At 37.5% G+C, this 18,676-nt stretch overlaps 1 protein-coding gene across 2 annotated transcripts in view; it reads left to right on the top strand.

Annotated features, from left to right (window-relative positions):
* SLIT3 (slit guidance ligand 3) overlaps positions 1–18,676 on the top strand; it is a 676,405-nt gene that overhangs the window by 414,490 nt on the left and 243,239 nt on the right. For both annotated transcript variants that reach the window (XM_067566650.1, XM_067566651.1), the window contains exon 7: positions 14,311–14,382. In XM_067566650.1, the coding sequence (XP_067422751.1) occupies positions 14,311–14,382 (72 nt within the window). The remainder of the gene's footprint in view (positions 1–14,310; positions 14,383–18,676) is intronic.

Below are 18,676 nucleotides of genomic sequence, written 5' to 3'. Positions count from 1 at the left end.
TTTCAACCCTAGCAGTTGGATTGCATTACTTTGAATTGGTTTACATTTTTAAGGGTGTCTCTGCAATGTAAAGAGCTATAAATAACTCTTTAAAATGGAAGCCATGATTCTCTTTTACGTTGCCTGGAGGTTGAGGCTCTGAACTTGGTGTTCACATGAACCCCCTTCAGCTCATTGGTTCTTTTTGGTTTTCCTTGTGAATATGTATTCAGGTGTGCTTTAAATGAATTATGCATAGAGGGCCTGATTCAGTTTCCATTAACTTCAGTAGGAACTAAATCAGGCACATAAACTGTGATGTATAAGGAATTATAATGTACAGTGGACACCGCTGAAAGCTCATCATTTGGTAAATTCTGGGGGGGATTTGTTTTGTGTTGCAAGTGATCGCTGTGTTACATAAAATATGACCTATGGAATAATTATAAGTGCATATTATTGATCAAGTCTGGGAATTTTAAAGGAGCCTACAGGACTGAGATGCCCACATCCCATTGAAACAGAATTTAAGTTCAGTGCCCAACTCCCTTTAGTTCCTTTTGAAAATCCTTGCCCAAGTCAATAGACTGCAAGGGCCTAATTCATGGACCACTTAAGTCAGTGGAAAGGCCATCATTGACTTCAGTGGGCATTGAATTGGGTGCAGTGATGGTAATTGTACTCATTGGTTCAGATTTGCTTTAGGCAACTAATAAACCATATGATTTTTTTTTAATTAGTTATTCGCATCTACAGGTAGGAGAAGTTGTTTTCAACCTATATGACATCATTAACAAATTACAAAAAGTAATTAAAAACTTCATAGCTCGGCAAAAATGTGTAGTTGAGTTGTGCAGTCAGTAGAATGAATCTGTGTTTTTATGTGGAGGTTATAAACTCACTCACTCACCAAAATTTTGAATGTAGAAATTTGGTGATAATATATGATCAAACTACAGTGCATTTTTATGACTGAGATGTAAATGCCTGGAAATTAGATGTCAGAATGCAAACATCCATGCCACTACAACTGTTGTAGCATGAAAAACTGCTACAATGCAGCTTATTCGGTATTTGTGGGCATGGTTGTCTTTCCCCTTGTCAGAATAATTTACAAGAAATTAATAAAATGCTGAAGTTTAGATCCATAACATTATCTCTCTGTGTGCTGCATTTAAATACTTAAATACCTTACACAAACCTTTAATTCATAGCCTCCTCTTTTTGAAAAGGTAAGTAAAACCAGTCTCTATTGTGCTGTTGTTTGAATATATTACAATTATTTGGTGAGCACACTTTATTTAAAAATAAAATAAATAAAACAACAGCCAAAAAACATAACAAAACAAATGAACAATATTCACCCCCAAACAAATCACCAAAAAGTTTTTACTTTTGCCTTTGAAATGTTTCATTTACAATTGGATTTTCTGTTTAGATGATTTAAAATTTTGAAGTTGCATTTTCTGTCCAGGAGAACAGTCAGATGTGGTGTGTAGAAGCTAGCAAAGATAAAGCCAGCACTTCTGGACTCTAAAAATTTTTTGCAGATCTTTGGGTACAGGCATTAGGGAAGAAAGAGTATTGATTGGTTGCCACAATATGGAGGGGAAAGCACAGACTACTTTGACTCAGTGAGAGAGACTTTATGGAGTACTTCATCATTTACCCTGAAGTTGCTGCTGAGGGAACTAGCAATGAATGACATTAAGCATTCTAGACAGAATAGTGGAGTTCTCTAAAGAGGCAGTACTGTTGTTTTCAAGGGGAAATTAAAGGAGGGATGCCTAAGATACTTATTTTTACAGATGTAATGAGTTGGAATTCATTGAAGAGTTCCTAATGGACCCTTTCTGGAATCACAACTTGAAAGTAGCTTTGACTTTAGGGACTATCATCCTGGTGAAATGGATGTAAAGAATAATCTAGAGTGAATACCCTAGTTCAGTACCATTGATGATTTTTTTTAAAAGAGGTCTTGGATCGAATAGGTGCTTAAATGAACAATATCCCTAGAAAGAGAATTATTCAGTCCTTTAAGCCTTGTCTTCACTTGTCTTTTTCTCCCAAAAGTTTTCTACCATTGCTACCACCAGTTGAGCTCCGCCAGTGCTGGTACTAGTGTGCGCATGGTGCCAATGGCTTCCAACATTTTTAACATCATGTCATCAGATGGCGAGGATTAGACAACAGAGTAGTAAAGATGTTGGTGGCTATTAAACCTTGGCTACACCAGAGTTGCTGCCACCGGTATCATTGATGGAGCTTAACTTAACTGGAAGACTAATGTAGCCTCAGCCTTATAAAAGTGAAGCACATTCAGGAATGAAACATAGCGTGAATGGGGATTGATATCTAATGGTTAAAGAGTAGGATTGAGAGACAGGACTCCTGGGATCTTTCCCTGTGCTTTCCCTGTCATGTTGTGCTGACCTTCAACAAGCCACATAAGGAGTCAGTTTGGTGAGCTCTTAAGTATGTGCTTAAATCCATCACTCTTCAGACAGCTCTTCGTATGCTTAAGTTTCATTGACTTTAATGTGAGCAAGATGAAACCCTTCATCTCTACATGCCTCAGTTTCCCATATGTAAAATAGTTGTAAAATCTATTTTACAGGAGAGTCGTGAACTTATTGTTTAGTTTCTTCGATAAAAGACAGGCCTATTATGTGGATAAGAAGCCAGCAATAATTTGAGATATCCACTTTTAACCAATTATTTTTGCTATCATTCTTGACTTATTTGCTAGAATAAGAGTGATTTTATTCCTGAAGGAAAAAAGGGGTTTATAAAAAGACTGCATCTCTACTACCTTTACTCCAAATTAAAACAAGAAACTCTGTGGGACACACAACTTGAATGCTTTCAGTGTAGCATTGTATTGTATTGTATAGCTTAGCATTGTATTGAAAGATTGAAGTTGTTTGACAATGGGGAAAGCAAATGATTTAGCATGGAAGATGGGAAAATGTCATCATTGAAACACTTTGGCAGCAAGAGGCAACCTGGTTGCCTATTCAAGAGTCATATTTTTCTTTGAACGAGAGTTATTCAAAGCATCATATGCTCAAGCCTAAAATGGAGAGATGTATTGTGCTGAAAAGTTTAGGAATGTGGGACTGTGAAGGGACCTTTTGGATCATCGAGTCCAGTCCCCTGCTGCTGCAGGCAACCCTACTATATAATACTGTTCAGAAATGTGTCAAGTTTCATCCTAAAACTAATTAGGTTGTTTGCCCCCCCTACTCCTATGGAAAGGCTGTACCAGAACCTCACTCCTCCATTGGTTAGAAACAGTCTTCTAATTTCCACCCTAAATTCATTTGTGGCCAGTTTATACCCACTTGGTTGTCTACTAAAAACAAAAGTAAAAATATAATAAACAGAAAACTAATAGTTAGCAGATATAATGATCTGAGATAGTGAAGTGTGTTGAAGCAGCCCCTGGATCTTGTATGTTACCTTTCCTACCCCAGGCTTTGCAGTACTCATGGTTACTTTGTCCCTCTGCCTTGAGTCCTGAACTTCATTTGTAATGACTGTGCCTAGGATTTAGGTATCACAGTGATCATCATCCATCTCATTTGGGCAGAGAGCTCTGTTGTTTGCAAAGTCAAAAACTGCCATTTACACGGTCTTAAATCAAACTTCTTCCAGTACCCTGTTGCAGAGTTTTTTGTTTCTCTGTATTGATAGGCAAGTATGCTTTTCCAGCCCATTGCATCTCCTGTGCTAGATACTATCAAATATTTTAATGAAAATATTTTATATTGGAGCTGGAAGAAGGCCTTTCTCATAATACAAAAATACACAGTTTTAGATTAAATTGGCACTATACAGAGGATGGTTGCTTGCTTTCTTGATTTTTAAAGCTCTTTCTTCTAAGTTCAAAAGTTTAAGAATTTTTAATTATGTTTTAGTAGCTCTTTATGGACTCTGAAAAAAATGATCCATTTTGAGATGTCACTGTGTCTCTTACTTACAACTTTACCTATGTCCAAAAATGGAAATACTGTTTCTTTGTACTTTATAGCTAATATGAAAATGATAGCCCCTATTGCAAGAGATCTCCTATGTTAAAATAACACACTAAGACATGGCGACAATCACCAAGAAAAAATAAGTTCGGCTACAGAATGAAGGAATGTATAAAAATAATATCTATTATTATTATTATTATTGCTATTATTGTAGCACCCACAAATGTGTTAGATGCTTTAGAGCAAACACATGGTCCGTGCTTTGACAGGCTTATGATCTAATTGTTTCCATAACCAAAGTGTTTGATATGTATAGTATACATGAAAGAAAAGAAAAACAAGCCCTGTTCAAAAGGCTAGACAATAATTCTTGTACATGCATATTGAAAACCTGGGTTACTAAGTATATTAAATGAAAAAATCAAATGCAAAACCAACTTATAAACTCTCAGGAATTTCAGTTAACCAGCTGAAATAGAACATAATTCTCCAGAAAACCCCTGACAGCTGAGACTTGTTTAGGGATTATCATCATTGAACAGTTAAATCAAGTTGTAACTTGAGTCCTGTCCTCACACAGAACCTTTAATTAGCATGTGAAGGAACTTTTTACTTGAGTTGGCTGGCATGTTATGGGATATAGGCTAACGCATGAATTAACACAACTCAGCTGCTAACATGACCACTCTGCATTTATGTACTCAGGCTAGCACCACTCAAGTGCTGCTAGTCCTTTAATGCTTTTCCACAATTCCCTCTCGATCCCCACTGTGCTCAGGAAGGACTGACGAATTCTCCCACAGTTCACTGGGAAAGAATTTGCAGAATGACTCAGCTTTCTGGAGTGCAAAGAACCATGGGATATGCCCCTAGTTGTCTTAGGGTATGTCTACACTGATGGCAGCAAAGTCAACACTGTCAGATCGACTTTTCTGGATCGATTGAGCGGTCAGTGAAGATACGCTCAATTGATCCAGAAGTCGATGCAGTAAAACTACCCCCTCAAGTGGCATAGCACTGCGTTGACAGGAACACGGTTCCCATCGGCACAGTGCAGTGAAGACGCCGTGCAGAATGGAAGCACAGCAGTTGACGGGAGTTACGCAAGCTACACAAGCAAACTCCTGTCGACTGTTGCCGAATCGCTAGGTAAGTGTAGACCAGGCCTTAGTGTCACACATCAGTGAGTGCAGCACCAGTGTAGGCACAGCTGCTTGAATATTATTTTTCAATGTGGCCACTCTTACACGAACAAGGATAATTTGAGAGGAGAAACTTGAGTGTCGATAACTTGTGTTATCTCACAGTGAAAACATACTTTTAGAAGCCTATTACTTTTACTCATTTCTCCTTTGTTCCTCTTTATTTTTCCCCATATTTGGGAGGGCATAGATCATGAGAAACCTAAATATCAACTCTAAAGTATAAATCTGTAGTAACCAGAAAAATACATTCAGTGCATGAAGTGTGTGTGTGTATGCACACATTTATACACACACACGTGCATGCACACACATTAGATACATGAAAACAGTGTGGTAAAAGAGCATTATTATGGTTGTAAAGTCATCTCTCAAAAGTTAGAAAATACCAGAATTAAGGTTGCCTGTGCAACCTTAATTCAGCCCCCTTGTGCATATCCATTGATAGTCTTTAATTATATGATCACATACTATTTTTTCCACTGGACCTCTGTCTCATTCAGTGCACTTGAGCATTTCAAAGAAAAGGTCACCAGAATTTTTTAACATGGACAAAACAGTGTATTTTTCCTTAGTCTTATTCTCGGAAATAGCTGAACTAGTGGCTGAAAAAAATGCTTGAGGCAGACACCCAGCATGGAAAATTTCAGTCCAAATGGTAAGTTTGGAAAAGATATAAAGCAACTAAAAACCAGGATTATAGTGGAAAGTGTCAGACAACCTTAATAATAGGTGGTGCTACCAGCTCTGCATAGCATATACATGTGTTAATCACATGAAGCTTATTCACTCATACATTTCCAAAAAAGGACATTTTTTTTTCTTCTGTTTCCTTTGGCTTGTTTAAATTTCCATTGCCAGACACCTGAGATAACAATACAAGACCCTCTCATATCTTTGATAACACATTTGAAAAAAGAAAACAATCTCAAAAGATTAATGGTGAATCTGTTTATTAAGATAAAAACAGACTAAAAACCAAATTGGCAACTGATTGTTTTTATTTCTGTGGATTTTACATGACACCTGGAGACCATTTAAAAGGTTAGTTGGCTGTGTTAACGTTGTGTTTAAAAAATAACACTTGTATGGTGCCAAATCTCTTTAGAGTTGGGTACAAATATTGAGACAAAAAACCCAGCTGTTGTTGCTTTTGCTGCTAATTTGAGGTGTCAGGTTACAGCTCAACTGCTATAAGTCAGTGAATAAGGCCCCTTGTGAGATCATTGTTTTCTAACAGCTGAGAGTAATGGATTAATCAGTGCAGCATCAGTTACTTTAATTATATGCCCACACAGTTGTTATGGGCTTTAATTTAAATACTCTATGGGGAGATCAAGGAACTGAGCATGGGAGGCACCCAGAATTGGAAAAGAAAAATAAATTGAAAGCAACCCCTGGGAGCACTGGGTCTTCCTTTGCTTGAGCACTTAGAAAGAAGAGGGTAAGGGTTGTTGAGGCAGCTCACCTTTTTGAGAAATACTAACCGTTTTATTTAATGCTGATTTATTCTGACCTATGCTAAAAATAACCCAACTGATGAAAATATAGCAACTTTCATCCTAGGATCCAAATGTTCTTTACGTAGATTAATTATGCCTGAACACAAAATGCAAGTGCACAGACTGTGTTTGAACAACTGAAAAGAGATTTATGGCTTGCTTTTCAGAAGTGCTAATCAATATTAACTGCAGTGAGGAAGGTGGGAGCTGCAGGTGCTCAGTGCCCTTACAAATCAGGCCATTAATAAACACCTTTTCCAAATGGAGTTATTTAGCCTCTGTGGACAAGGCCTTGAACGTGAGTTTGTAAACGGCTGTGTCCAATCTACCCTATTAATGATTTTAAACTACATTTAAAACGAATTCTACTTGCAAGATTCAAGTGTCAATGTAGACAAGGGCCTAAGAGTTAGTGCTGCCACTGATGACCACAATTGTCATTTTACCATAGAAAGTATTAGTGGCAGAATGATGTGTTAAACCTAGTCTTATTAATTTTTGCCCTGTCCCCAAGATGGGCTTCCTTATTAGGGTTGATACTTTAGAAATCAAATAAGTTTTATGGAAAGAGAGGGGAAAAATACTGGAAGCCAAGACACTCATCATCTCTATATAATACATAAAGATACAGTGTTGTTGGCATTGTGGTTCTACAATATAGTCACATAGATATTAAAAGATTTCCCGTAAACATGAAGTCATAGGAACCCTATTACTGTTCATGTTGTGGTGGTTACAGTATATTTCCAGGAGTGCTATTGAATCAAAATGGTGACAGCTAAGTCTGAAATGAACAGGAGTCTGCTGTCCCAATGAAAAAAGAAAAGGTTGCCGACTCTCATGATTTTATTATGAGTCAGAGGTATTTGATGTGTTTCTTATAGGTCCAGATCCTGAGATTGCATGAGAATCTCAATTTATATTTAAAAAGTTTCTGTTACACTTGGTTGCAGAAAGAAGCTTGAAAGTGTGAATCGCAAAGGCTAAAAAACTAGAAAGCAAATAAAAATAATCCATTTTTAATAAGTTTCTCATGATTTTAGCACGTGATTCTTGGTTTTTGAAAGCTACCTATCTGGAAAGTGCTGTCTGTCTGATCCTGGCAGGGGATGTGTATCAGGGTTCTTTTGGTCTCTGTTCTTAGCTCCACCACTGTCCGTAAGCAAATAGCTTAATCTCTGTTTGCCTCGATACACCCATCTCTGCTCAGAGATAACATCTTAATAATATTGTTTATGTGAAGGGTGTTGTGAGGCTTAATTGTCTGTTTACGTGTACTTGGAGATTCCTAGACAAAGTCTTAGTAAAATATTCCAGTGTCATTTAACTGAAGGTATATGCATGTGTGTGTGGAATTCCATCATCCTTTAGCTTTCCACTTTGAACTGAATAACCATTTGTTTTGGGGACTGGCAACATGAAAAACATGGCAGTTATGGCAGAGGCAATAATCAGGGAGGGTGATGGGTGAGTAACTCATTCCTGGGAACGTTGTAAGCCTGCATATGCACCATTTGTATTCAGCCTTTGCATGCATACAGATAATAATGTTGCATTAGGGCCAATTACATGGTGTTATGGACACACAACACACAGATTACACACACAGCCAAAAAAGGACACTGTGATAAAGCAGTCGTCTAATCAAAGGAGACAGAGGGAAATGTTAGATTTGTTAGCACTACCAGCAGCACAGTGACTGCTGCTGCTTCAAGCAGCCTCAGAGGTCTGCTTTTCAGCTCCAGGCCCAGATCATGCAAATCAAAGACACACATTCAAAGCAGGTTTACCACACAGCTAGAGAAGCAAATTGGTCTTTTTTTGTTGGGGGGGAGGAGAACAGTGAGGGACTGAGAATTAAAATAATGTCTGAGTTTTAGGCCCATAGAAGTGTGAGCTGTGTGCAGTCATATGATGCTTGTTATTTCCAGGGTTCAAACAATTCTGTTTAAACTACAAAATTTTGGCAAACAAACCAGATACTATTAATCTCTAGTGAGCAAAAGTAAAAGAAATTCAAAGAGGAACACAAACCCAGAAAATGAGTTGGTCGTTTCCATTTCTCTTTTCCCATTTACCACTTGAAAGTATATTTCTGACCAGTAGTTTGTTAAACATGGCCATTAATCGATGTCTAGATTAATTTTATTTTCCCTCTCATGGGTCTGATCCCTACAGGCCTTAGTGTTTCTTCATAGTTGAGAATTCTGCAAGTGCTGCAAACTCCCTTGATCAGCAGAGCCAAATGCTACACAAAAGAAGCCTGGTGCTTATCAAAGGCTGAATGGTTAGCAGACCCCTGGTAACTATGGTAGATGCTAATTAATGATTGGAAAAAAGTGCTAATCAGAAATGTAATCTACTATATCATTTCTCAATTTGATTAGCTGTTTGTGCTAATCAGCTGCAGAAATGGAATGTAAAAGAAAATCAGAGTCCCTATTATATCCAGAAACCAAAGCGTGCCCTCAGCTCTGGCCTAGTGTTGCATGTATTTTTTTCTGTCATTTACATCCATTCAAATCCTGTGTAAAAAAAGAAACATCATTGTGGATATTGTATTGATACTCAGTTTGTTTTCCCGTACATGTTCTTTTTATGAAAAAGTGTACTGTTCAGAGGAGGAAAATTAGATTTTATGTGATCTTTTTCTTTATAACTCACAAAACAGAATGCCATAATTTGTATTAACTGGGGTACAGTGGATGATACTTAATCCTTATATAATAGGGCCCTTTCACTGTAAAAGAAACCCCCCAAAATCCACCCGTTTTCCCAATTGAAGGTGTGGTTGACTGCAAAAATAGCAAGGCGGTTAATATTGTTACCTTTTACTTGTTGTAATATAGGTATTTAAAATAACCTTTTTACATTTGGTTTTCTGATGCCATTTCCAGAAGAAGATATCTTTGGTCTTATAGTATATTTCCAGTACTTAACTGGAGCACGTAGGGTGGATGTGTTGTAATTGATTATTATTATTTTATTTTAATTTATTACAGATTTGCTGGCCATTTTAATATGGATGTGTACTTTTTATAAATTGGAGGTGCAAAGGCAGAACAAAAAGGAACAAAACCCACAGTATTTCCCTCTAACTTGAAGCAGTAAAACAGAGAGAGGAGAGAGTTCTTCTGGCCATTGAGCAAAGGTCCCAGGATTTCTTAGTTCCTAATCAGTCCAGATGGTTTGGGGAGATGATTAGACTGCTGAGTCTTTCAGACTGAGTAGTTATAGTGGGCAATTTAGAAATCTAAATCCTTTCACATTTTGGTCACAATATTTGGGCTGTGCCTAGAAGCTAATATTGTTTGCTTTAAAATTTGGAATAAAGATTAGTATGTACGTTTCAATCACCCATTAGCACCTCTTTTCCCACTCAAAATGATGGGGAGACCACAAAACGAGAGCAGAAATATTTTAATGGTGTGGGATTAATTCCTTTTGCATAATTATTATGATTTTACATATCTATAGCACCTTTCATCCTAAAGCATGTCATTCACCAGAAAACACAGCCACATTTAGGGTGGAATTTAGTAACTTTTTATCAGCGCACTGCAATGCTGCACAACAGTTTAGAGCAGCTAGAAAGTGTGTAAGAATGTTGTATGCAATTGAATTTGCATGGGAAGTGTGGGGAAGGAGGCAGATTGTGTTTACCACATTTGGGATTGGGCCAGGATTCTAGACCAAGGGAGGAGGTGGGTAACATTGGTATAAAAATTCACTTTTGAAATGTCATGAAAATGACTCCCTGTGACTGAATCAGTCATGGATACATACAAGATTCCAGAGTCAACTTTACTGCTTATGGAAAAGTGAGCACCTCCGACAGCATGCTGCCCCTGGGGGCAGATCTCAGCTGGTATAGATGGAAGTCATTGGAGCTGTGAAAATTTACTGCAGCTGAGATCTGCCCAAGAGAGGGAAGTGCCACCTACCAGACGACAAACACCATTGCGTGCAGCTCCCAAGCAGTCTTTGGAGGCCGACCAGGTACTGATGCATCCTGAGCCTGCTTTGCTTCCGAGGTCTGACAGGATCTCAGCCCAAGGTGGCAAGTCTATAGCCATAAATAAGACTGTCTGTAAACCTCAGGTTACTGATTCAGCATTTTGGAAGTGAACACCTTACAATGATAACAGTGAGATGACAGTGAATTTATGAGGGATGAGGGTAAACCTGGCTTTAAAATAAGCAACAGGTGAGAAGTGTGATGCTGGTGAAAATGTGGCATGATGTGAATCTCCAGTCTCCCCATATGATACTGAGGGAACCTGGATGCTCTGAGAGTCCAAGACCTCGCATAGCTTTCTGCTGTGATTCAGCTTTGTCTATGGTTTGGTTCTTGCTCTGTTTCAAATAGGCTTCATAGCACTTAATAGAAAATCGTAGAGAGGGTAGAGGATTTTCTCTGGTTCCACTCATCTTCCATATGCAAGTGCATTATGGTCTTTTGACTCCACCACGACACACAGGTGTAAAAATGGTTGCTAGGGAAGTGAGTTTTAGATGCTTGTAAACAGTTTCATATACTTGTACACAGGTTTTCAAATTGCCTCTCTTTCACTGTTCCATCTACCTGGAATGCTCCCATGCAAGTGTCTGTACAAGAACACTGCTGCACTGCCACATGCTGAAGAATCATTGCAAAGGGGTTAACTCCCCCCAACTAAAATGGTGGCTGATAATGCAGACAGTTCACTGTCAATTAGTATCCTTTGTAGAGCAGAGCTGTGTTTAGCTGCCTTTGTGTTGAAATAACTGCTATAATCATAAATGCTTTATTGACTTCATAATGGTTAACATTTAAATATCAGTGTAATAATACATTAATAAGTCTTCTGTGCAGTAGCTATCTGCTACGATTATACTTGAAATTTTGTAGTTAATGAGTAGATTAATTAAACAGGGCTTAATTCAGTATTCAACTGTATTCCTCATTATTGCTTTATTATTTATTTATTGGAGGCCTATGGAAAACTTCTTGCTTATTTCTAGCAACAAATGGGCTCTTAATGGAAATGTGTAAGTAGTAAAGCTAGGATTTGGGTGGCTAGACTGATACTTTGTCTATTAAATACGTGGGATTTTAAAATAGATATATCTGAGTTAGTTTGACATTACAGGTTGAATTTTCGACAATTGTGCTGGGAATAGTGTACAGTTATCTCTCAGTTACCTGGGAAAGATGTTCATGGTCACGTCTCACTTTCTCTGAATCCACTCCATGCCCTGTTGAAGTCAACAGAAAATCTCCACTGAATTCAGTTTGACTTGCACTGGATCCATTAATGCCCTGACTGACACATTCAGTCATCAACTTCCTGTACGATTTAATTTTCAAAGCTGACTATGTGTATGATCATTGTTTGGCTATATGATCCCCCCTCACCCTCGCATGGCATTCTTGCCTGTACTAATGCTCTCTGTAATACATGCCACATACACTACAGCACATTTACACTTTGCCTCTATTCTTTTGGTGGACATATGAACAAAATCAGAACACAAGTATAAAAGCAGTAATAAAAAAGCAGCACTTCCAGAGCATCATCTAAAGTGGTTCATCCAAGGATTTCAGAGTGTTTTACAAACATTACACATCAATATCTCTATGACGAGGTAGATAAGTATTATAATCCCCATTTTACAGATGGGGAAACAGAGGCAGATGGTAAGTGACTTTTCCAAGATTACAGGCAGAATTAGTGACAGAACGAGCAATTGAACTCAGGAGTTCTGAATCGTAATCCCCTGCTTGAGTCACTGGATAATGATTGCTGTCATTTATTCCTACACAGTGTTTCATTTGCTTGTATGAAGATGATTGTGCCATACACTTCTTTTGACTATCTATCCACCATTGACTTCTACCCCGGCACCATCTGCTAGATCCCATGATCTAACCATAATCATTATACATAAAGACAGCTTCATTTTGAAACACAAACTGGCATAGTGGAAAATTCATTTTGGCCTTATGATGCCATTAAGGAGGGAGTTCTGTGGTACAGACAGAGCAGCTTTTTAGTCTCAAAAAGGTGCACTGTAAGGCATCACAGTTTGTGTCCTGAGAGGTTTGAACCATGACTGATGCATCCAGGATTCAGCTCCAGATGTTGACAGCACTTTCCTCACTGATTCTTCACCCTTCCCAATGAAATTGGGATGTTCTGAGTTTGGGGTTCTATTTATGCTCAGATTGTGAAATGTGCATCTTGGTTCAAGTCTGGGTTTCAAACACCTTATACCATCTGTAGTTGAGAGCGTTCAGATCTGAATTTCTGATTTGAGCCAATGTTTGACATTGCCAGTTTTTCTAATGGAGCTAAAATACTGCAATATATTATATTGTAGGCTGCAGTACACTAAGGCTATGCAAACTGGGAATCTGTGGAGAGGTTTCTGTTGTACATGCTGATCTCTAGTATACAGAAAGCGAGTCATCTGTTGGAATGAGATTACACGTGAATTAGAGGTTTGATTAGTTAATTATTTTAAAGCTCTTGGAAATCTTTTGATGAAATCCCCTGCACAAATACATAGTGTTACAACTACAGTTCAGGTATAAGTAACAGCAGTGATGCTTTAAAATATTATTTAAGGTGGCTATTTATTTTATCACCTGCACAAGCATACAGTCCTTAATTTAAAACAAAAACAAGCCCCAGCTATTGATTTCTACAGTAATTGCCTGATACACCACAGTACGGCTGTTATAAAGTACAGCATGCTGGGCCATTGCTATAAACAATTGTTGTGTGTTTGTGTTTTAAATACGGGAAATGTAAAGAGTTTTAATCATTTCACTTAGAGATAGGATGGACAGTGCAGCATAACGGGTTGACCAAATCTCTTGACACAATAGGCTGCTGTAGTTGCAATTTCTGAGCAATTAGAATGTGGCAAGCATACCCTCCTGGTGTGTGCGTTCCATTTCCCAAGCCATCATTGATAAACTTTATAGCTTTTAATTTGCCAGGGAGTCACTGATATAATTAGGAACAACATAAATGAGGGCAACGTACCCAGTTGATGCTAAACTAATCAATTTATCATAAAAAAACGTTATTAGGGTCCGTAATGGCAGCCAAGAGCCCATTCTGCCAGGCCAGCTCTGATAAAATATACTGCATGGAATTTCTCTTTGAAAGCTTTACATGCTTGGAACAGGAAATGTTTATTATGGTACATTCCACGTTCCATATATTTCTTCATAAGGAAACCAAACAAGAATTACCCATCCATCCGTGTGTTTCCAAAGGAGCAATCTGAGCTGTATCTCTCACAGCAAATTGGCTGTGATGACAAGGCTGTAAGTGCTATCATCTCCCTTTTTGTTTCAAAACAAATTCTCTAGTGGATGAAATCTTGTGCTACTTGCTACTCAGGGCAGGGCATGTTAAATAGATTTTTTTTGTCTATTTCTGTGCAGTTACTGGTTATTTTGCCATAAAAATATCCTTCTTGACAACTAACAAATCGCTTCTGAGATGTTTGTCAGCACATCTCATTCTTTGCAACCTGCAGATTTATTATATATTGCTGAAGCAGTTCATGTCTATAAATAGTGTGTTGGTAAAACAATGTAAATAATTGATCAATCTGTTTTTCTTTTCTCTCTTTCTTTCTTTTTAACAGTACTCTCAACAATAACAACATCACCCGCATCCCTCTTACCAGTTTCAACCATATGCCAAAGATCAGGACTCTGTAAGTACTATGTTGAGAAATAAGTAGCAGCCTTGGATAACTCTGTCTTTGCTTTGGATATTTGTCTTTATTCAAGTAATACTTTTGTAAAGATTTTTTAGCCACTTTTCTTTAAGGAAAAGGACAGTAAATAGGTCAAGCCAAAACTTTATTTTATGACGTTACACCTCATTCCTGGAGGTTATCAGGTGAGAGCACATTTTAGCCTCTCCCCAGTGCAGTCAACTCAAGCTACTTTTGGGAGGAAAAATCTTTCAGTTGAGCCTAGTTGTTCTCATGTGCTGATTATGAAATGTAACTTTGCTATTCCGTTAATACTGGGAAGCCAAATTGAACCCTCCCTTTCATCCTATGCAAATCTCTATACATTGGGGTTATACGGCTTTTAAATGCAGGCACAATTTGACTTAGGATCTTGCAGAAGTCAGAGCTGTGCAGAAACAAGGTTTTCGTTTAGTGGGAAATTCTGTGATGTCAAAAAATAAATAAATAAATAAATAAAAAAGTTGTTCCAAAATGGACCAAACCCCAAAATTTCAAAATATCTCTCAAACAAAATTAAATAAAGAATTGGTTTCAGTCAGTCAAAACCTTTAATTTTGATAAAGTCAAAATGTTTCAATCTGATTGACATTTTAATTAATTTTATTTTTTAGCATACACAGTAAAATACACACAAAAAAATACATTTTGAAATGAGAAGTCATTTTGCAACAAAAAATCTAAAAGATTTTGTTTTGAATTTCTTCCCTCCAAATGAAATTTAATAGAAATTGACCCATTTTTGCAAAATGTTTTCTCGTGACAATTTTGCTTTTTCCAATGGAAAAAGGTTCTTCTGGGAAATTTCCACCCAACTCTAGGAGAACCACATACAAAAGGAGTTAAATTGACCTGTGTGTCATTTTTGTGGAATTTAGACTGAGGGCTTAGAAGTAAAATTCCAAAGGGTAATGCAGTCAGATTTGCAGTTCTACCCCACCCAACCATTTCCAAAATCATTCCCTTTAAATAAATACACAGCTCCAGAAGTAATTTTTATAAAAAAGCCTGTTTGGTTTTACTCCAGGGTATAAAAACAAGCCAATATGCATTTACTCCAAAATAGTCAGTAAGCCAAATACTAGCAGCCTGTTCATACTAGTAGGAAGCAGAATGCTGAGTGTGAATATATATTTTCATATAATCACAGACCAGTTAACTGAACTGAAGAAAAATGTTTTTTGTCTGGCCATACAGATAACCTGTTTTCTATAACGTGATAACCACTTATTTATATTTACTTTCTTTTCTCCTTTAAAGGATGACTAAAAGATGTTAGTGTTAATGTAACTGATTAAAGAGAATTTATATTTTTGTCTTCTTTTCGGGGGGCTGTGAGGGAGAGGTAAGGTCTTGTTTCCCCTTAATGATCTAAAATATTTGCCTGGTTACTTCAGATCAATCAATCTTGTCTGTTCCCAGAGCTCAGTGCCTGCTGCCATTTTCCCTTTAGTTTAATTTCGGAGATGGCTTTGTATATCGCTCCCTGGAGACTTACACTGACTAATCCCCCTTTGCTGTAATTAAAGAAGAAAAAAAAAGGGAAGGGGAAAAAAAGGAAGGAAGTCATAAATGGGATTTATAAAGGGAAGCTTTTATATTGAATTCTGAGAGCCACATTTTACAGAACATGAATGCTGACCCACTCTAAAAGGATTTGCTGGAAATTTAATTTAGAGTCTGTGGCTAAAAGGGCACCTTTAAAAGCTGGCATTTGTATTTATTCACCTTATGTTTTACAAAGGCAGTTTCATCAATAGCCAGTGGCATGTGTGCCTCAAAGGCTTCCAAACAACATGCAACACCCTTCAATATCTAACTTTTTTTTAAAATACTGAACTGTTTAGAAGGAAGGTTAGAATTGTAATACAATGGTTTATTTTTTTCATTTTACTTTCCCTCTGTTTTCTCAGAGGTAGTGAAGCCATAAAAAGAATAATAAAAGTAAGATAAACACAGAAACATCACAAATATTTCATTACTACTTCTGCTGCTGCCTCAAAGCTGGAATTGTTCCATTCTCCCCAGCTTCTCACCATTATATCTCTCAAAGATGATTTCTAAATATTAACATTATTTTGCATAGCTAAAAATTATTAGAAACACACTTGACCATCATTGATCCATATTTCAGTATAATCTAGCTTTGACATTAAACATGTGCTTTGCTGAAGTAGGTAATAATGCCCCTTTACAACCACACAGCTAAAGCATCTCTGTATAATCAACTTAGAAATAAGTCTCTTATTGTTCTGTTAGGTAAAATATTCATAGGAAGATATTAATGGGGGAAGGAACAGCAATACTTTCTCTCATGTCATGTTTCTGATTTCACTTTGTAACGTTTTTTTTCTGTCTCTTCCATGTTAATGCTCACCTCAAAGAAGCTGCTTTCATAAGGGGCAAAATCTATGAGAGAAAGTATGTTGCATAGAATTTGTTGCAGGCATGATGGCTTCCGTTGGGGGAATACGATGTAGCATTTCAGTCTTCAGTCAATGGTGCAAATCCAGCCATCTGATGGCTGTGCAGTACCTTATGTAGAATGAATATAGTCTTCGTTTAGTTCCCAGTGAACAATGTCCACATCACAAAAATGATCCAGAACATCGGCCATTGTGTTAGTAGAGGTTAGTTAGGTTTAGCAGAGAGGCCATGGATTGAATGGGCCTTGGAAATTATGCGATCCCTATGGGTCCCTATAAATAGAGTTCACTGGATGTAGTTCTTTATAGTGAGGTCCATTGACAGCCAATTGGGGAAGCTGCCTGTACTGTACTTGTTCTGTGGATAGAAAGTTTATTCTCAGTGCTCTCAGTCCAGCTTGTTTTATAAAGACAAGAGTCGTGTGAATTTTTTAAAAGAAAAAGATGTCATGCCATTGTGAAGAACATAGGAAGAAGAATTAAGGAAATGTCCAGTCAACATGACCTTAAAGGGAAAGAAAAATGTACTAATATAATTGTAGCACTTAAAAATCCTTTTAAAAAATAAAATAAATAAATCTGCTCTTCTGTGCTGTTGTGTCCAAGCTTTTCTGTTAAGATTTTTTGTTTTATTGATACTTTAGCCTTGATTGGAACTTACAGGAATTAGTTTGCATTGATCTGCTTTCATTTGCCTGAAACAGCTTTATTTATGCTAAACGTGGCCCCTTTATTAATTTCCTGAATGGTGAGTCTCCTGCTGTCTCTTCATCTGTAAGTGACTCTGAGGTAGAGGATTATGTTATTAAAAAAATGTTAAATATACAAAAATACACCAAATGGCTGTAATGCTTCTATCATGCACACGCGACTCTTGTGCCATGTTTCTCAACCACAATGGATACCCTTTTAAGGCACTCTTATTGTATTTTTAATTTGTTTATTAAAGATGTATTCCTACAGGCTACCTAGTTGAGCTTAACAGCTTGTTTACGATGGACCCTTCTCAAGAGCAATTCCCAAACACTCATGGAATGCTGCAGAATTTCAACATAAATAACATTTTACCACATCTAAAGCCGGGGCTCAAATGGGGCAACACAGGCAGATTGAGGAGAAATATAGTTCCCTCTGTTAAAATATTTAAACCCAGAAACTAGTTCTACATATCTAGCAAGAAAAAAAATAGGAGAACTGGAAGCAGTTCTTGAGAAATGTTTATCATATGGGCCCTGTCTGAAAACCAAAAATCATGTTTCTAATTTCTTTAGAAAGTATAATTCTGAATAACATCATAGCATGCCCTTGAATATTATAGTGGGAAGAAATGCTAATTCTTTGTCAGGTTAGCTAAATTAAATTGTTCATCTATATGTTGACACAGTCTTGCTACAATTAAGGTGATCTTTTCCTAGACAGTGTTCTCTCAGCTTTGTGAATATATATGTTTGTTCTTTCAGTTTATATAACTTGCCTATCAAAAATGCATTAGGCAGCATTCACAATTCATAATAAAAACATTCAGACCCAGCTACAGCAATTCCAGTCCTCAGTGCGGAATGGCCAATGACACCCCCCCCCCCCCCCCCGAAAGGGATGGCTGAGGTCCAAGTGGGCTTCTGTTGGAAGTTTTTACTTATTTATTATGTGCCATGCAGGTTCCCCGGTGGCTGAGGAAGGCAGTATCTGCTACTCAGCTTCCCGGTTCCCTCGGTCTCCCCAGGGAGATTACTGATGAACCCGGAAAGCTGAGTAGCAGATACTGCCTCCTCAGTCACCTGGGATCCTGCATGACGTATAATAAATAAGCTTGGCTCAGGGGAGGG

The sequence above is a fragment of the Emydura macquarii genome, unplaced genomic scaffold (assembly GCF_026122565.2).
Source record: "Emydura macquarii macquarii isolate MOO-44397 ecotype Brisbane River unplaced genomic scaffold, CSIRO-AGI_Emac_v2 contig_2768, whole genome shotgun sequence".
Lineage (NCBI taxonomy): Eukaryota > Metazoa > Chordata > Testudines > Chelidae > Emydura > Emydura macquarii.
This window is presented reverse-complemented; position numbering and strand designations above follow the sequence as displayed.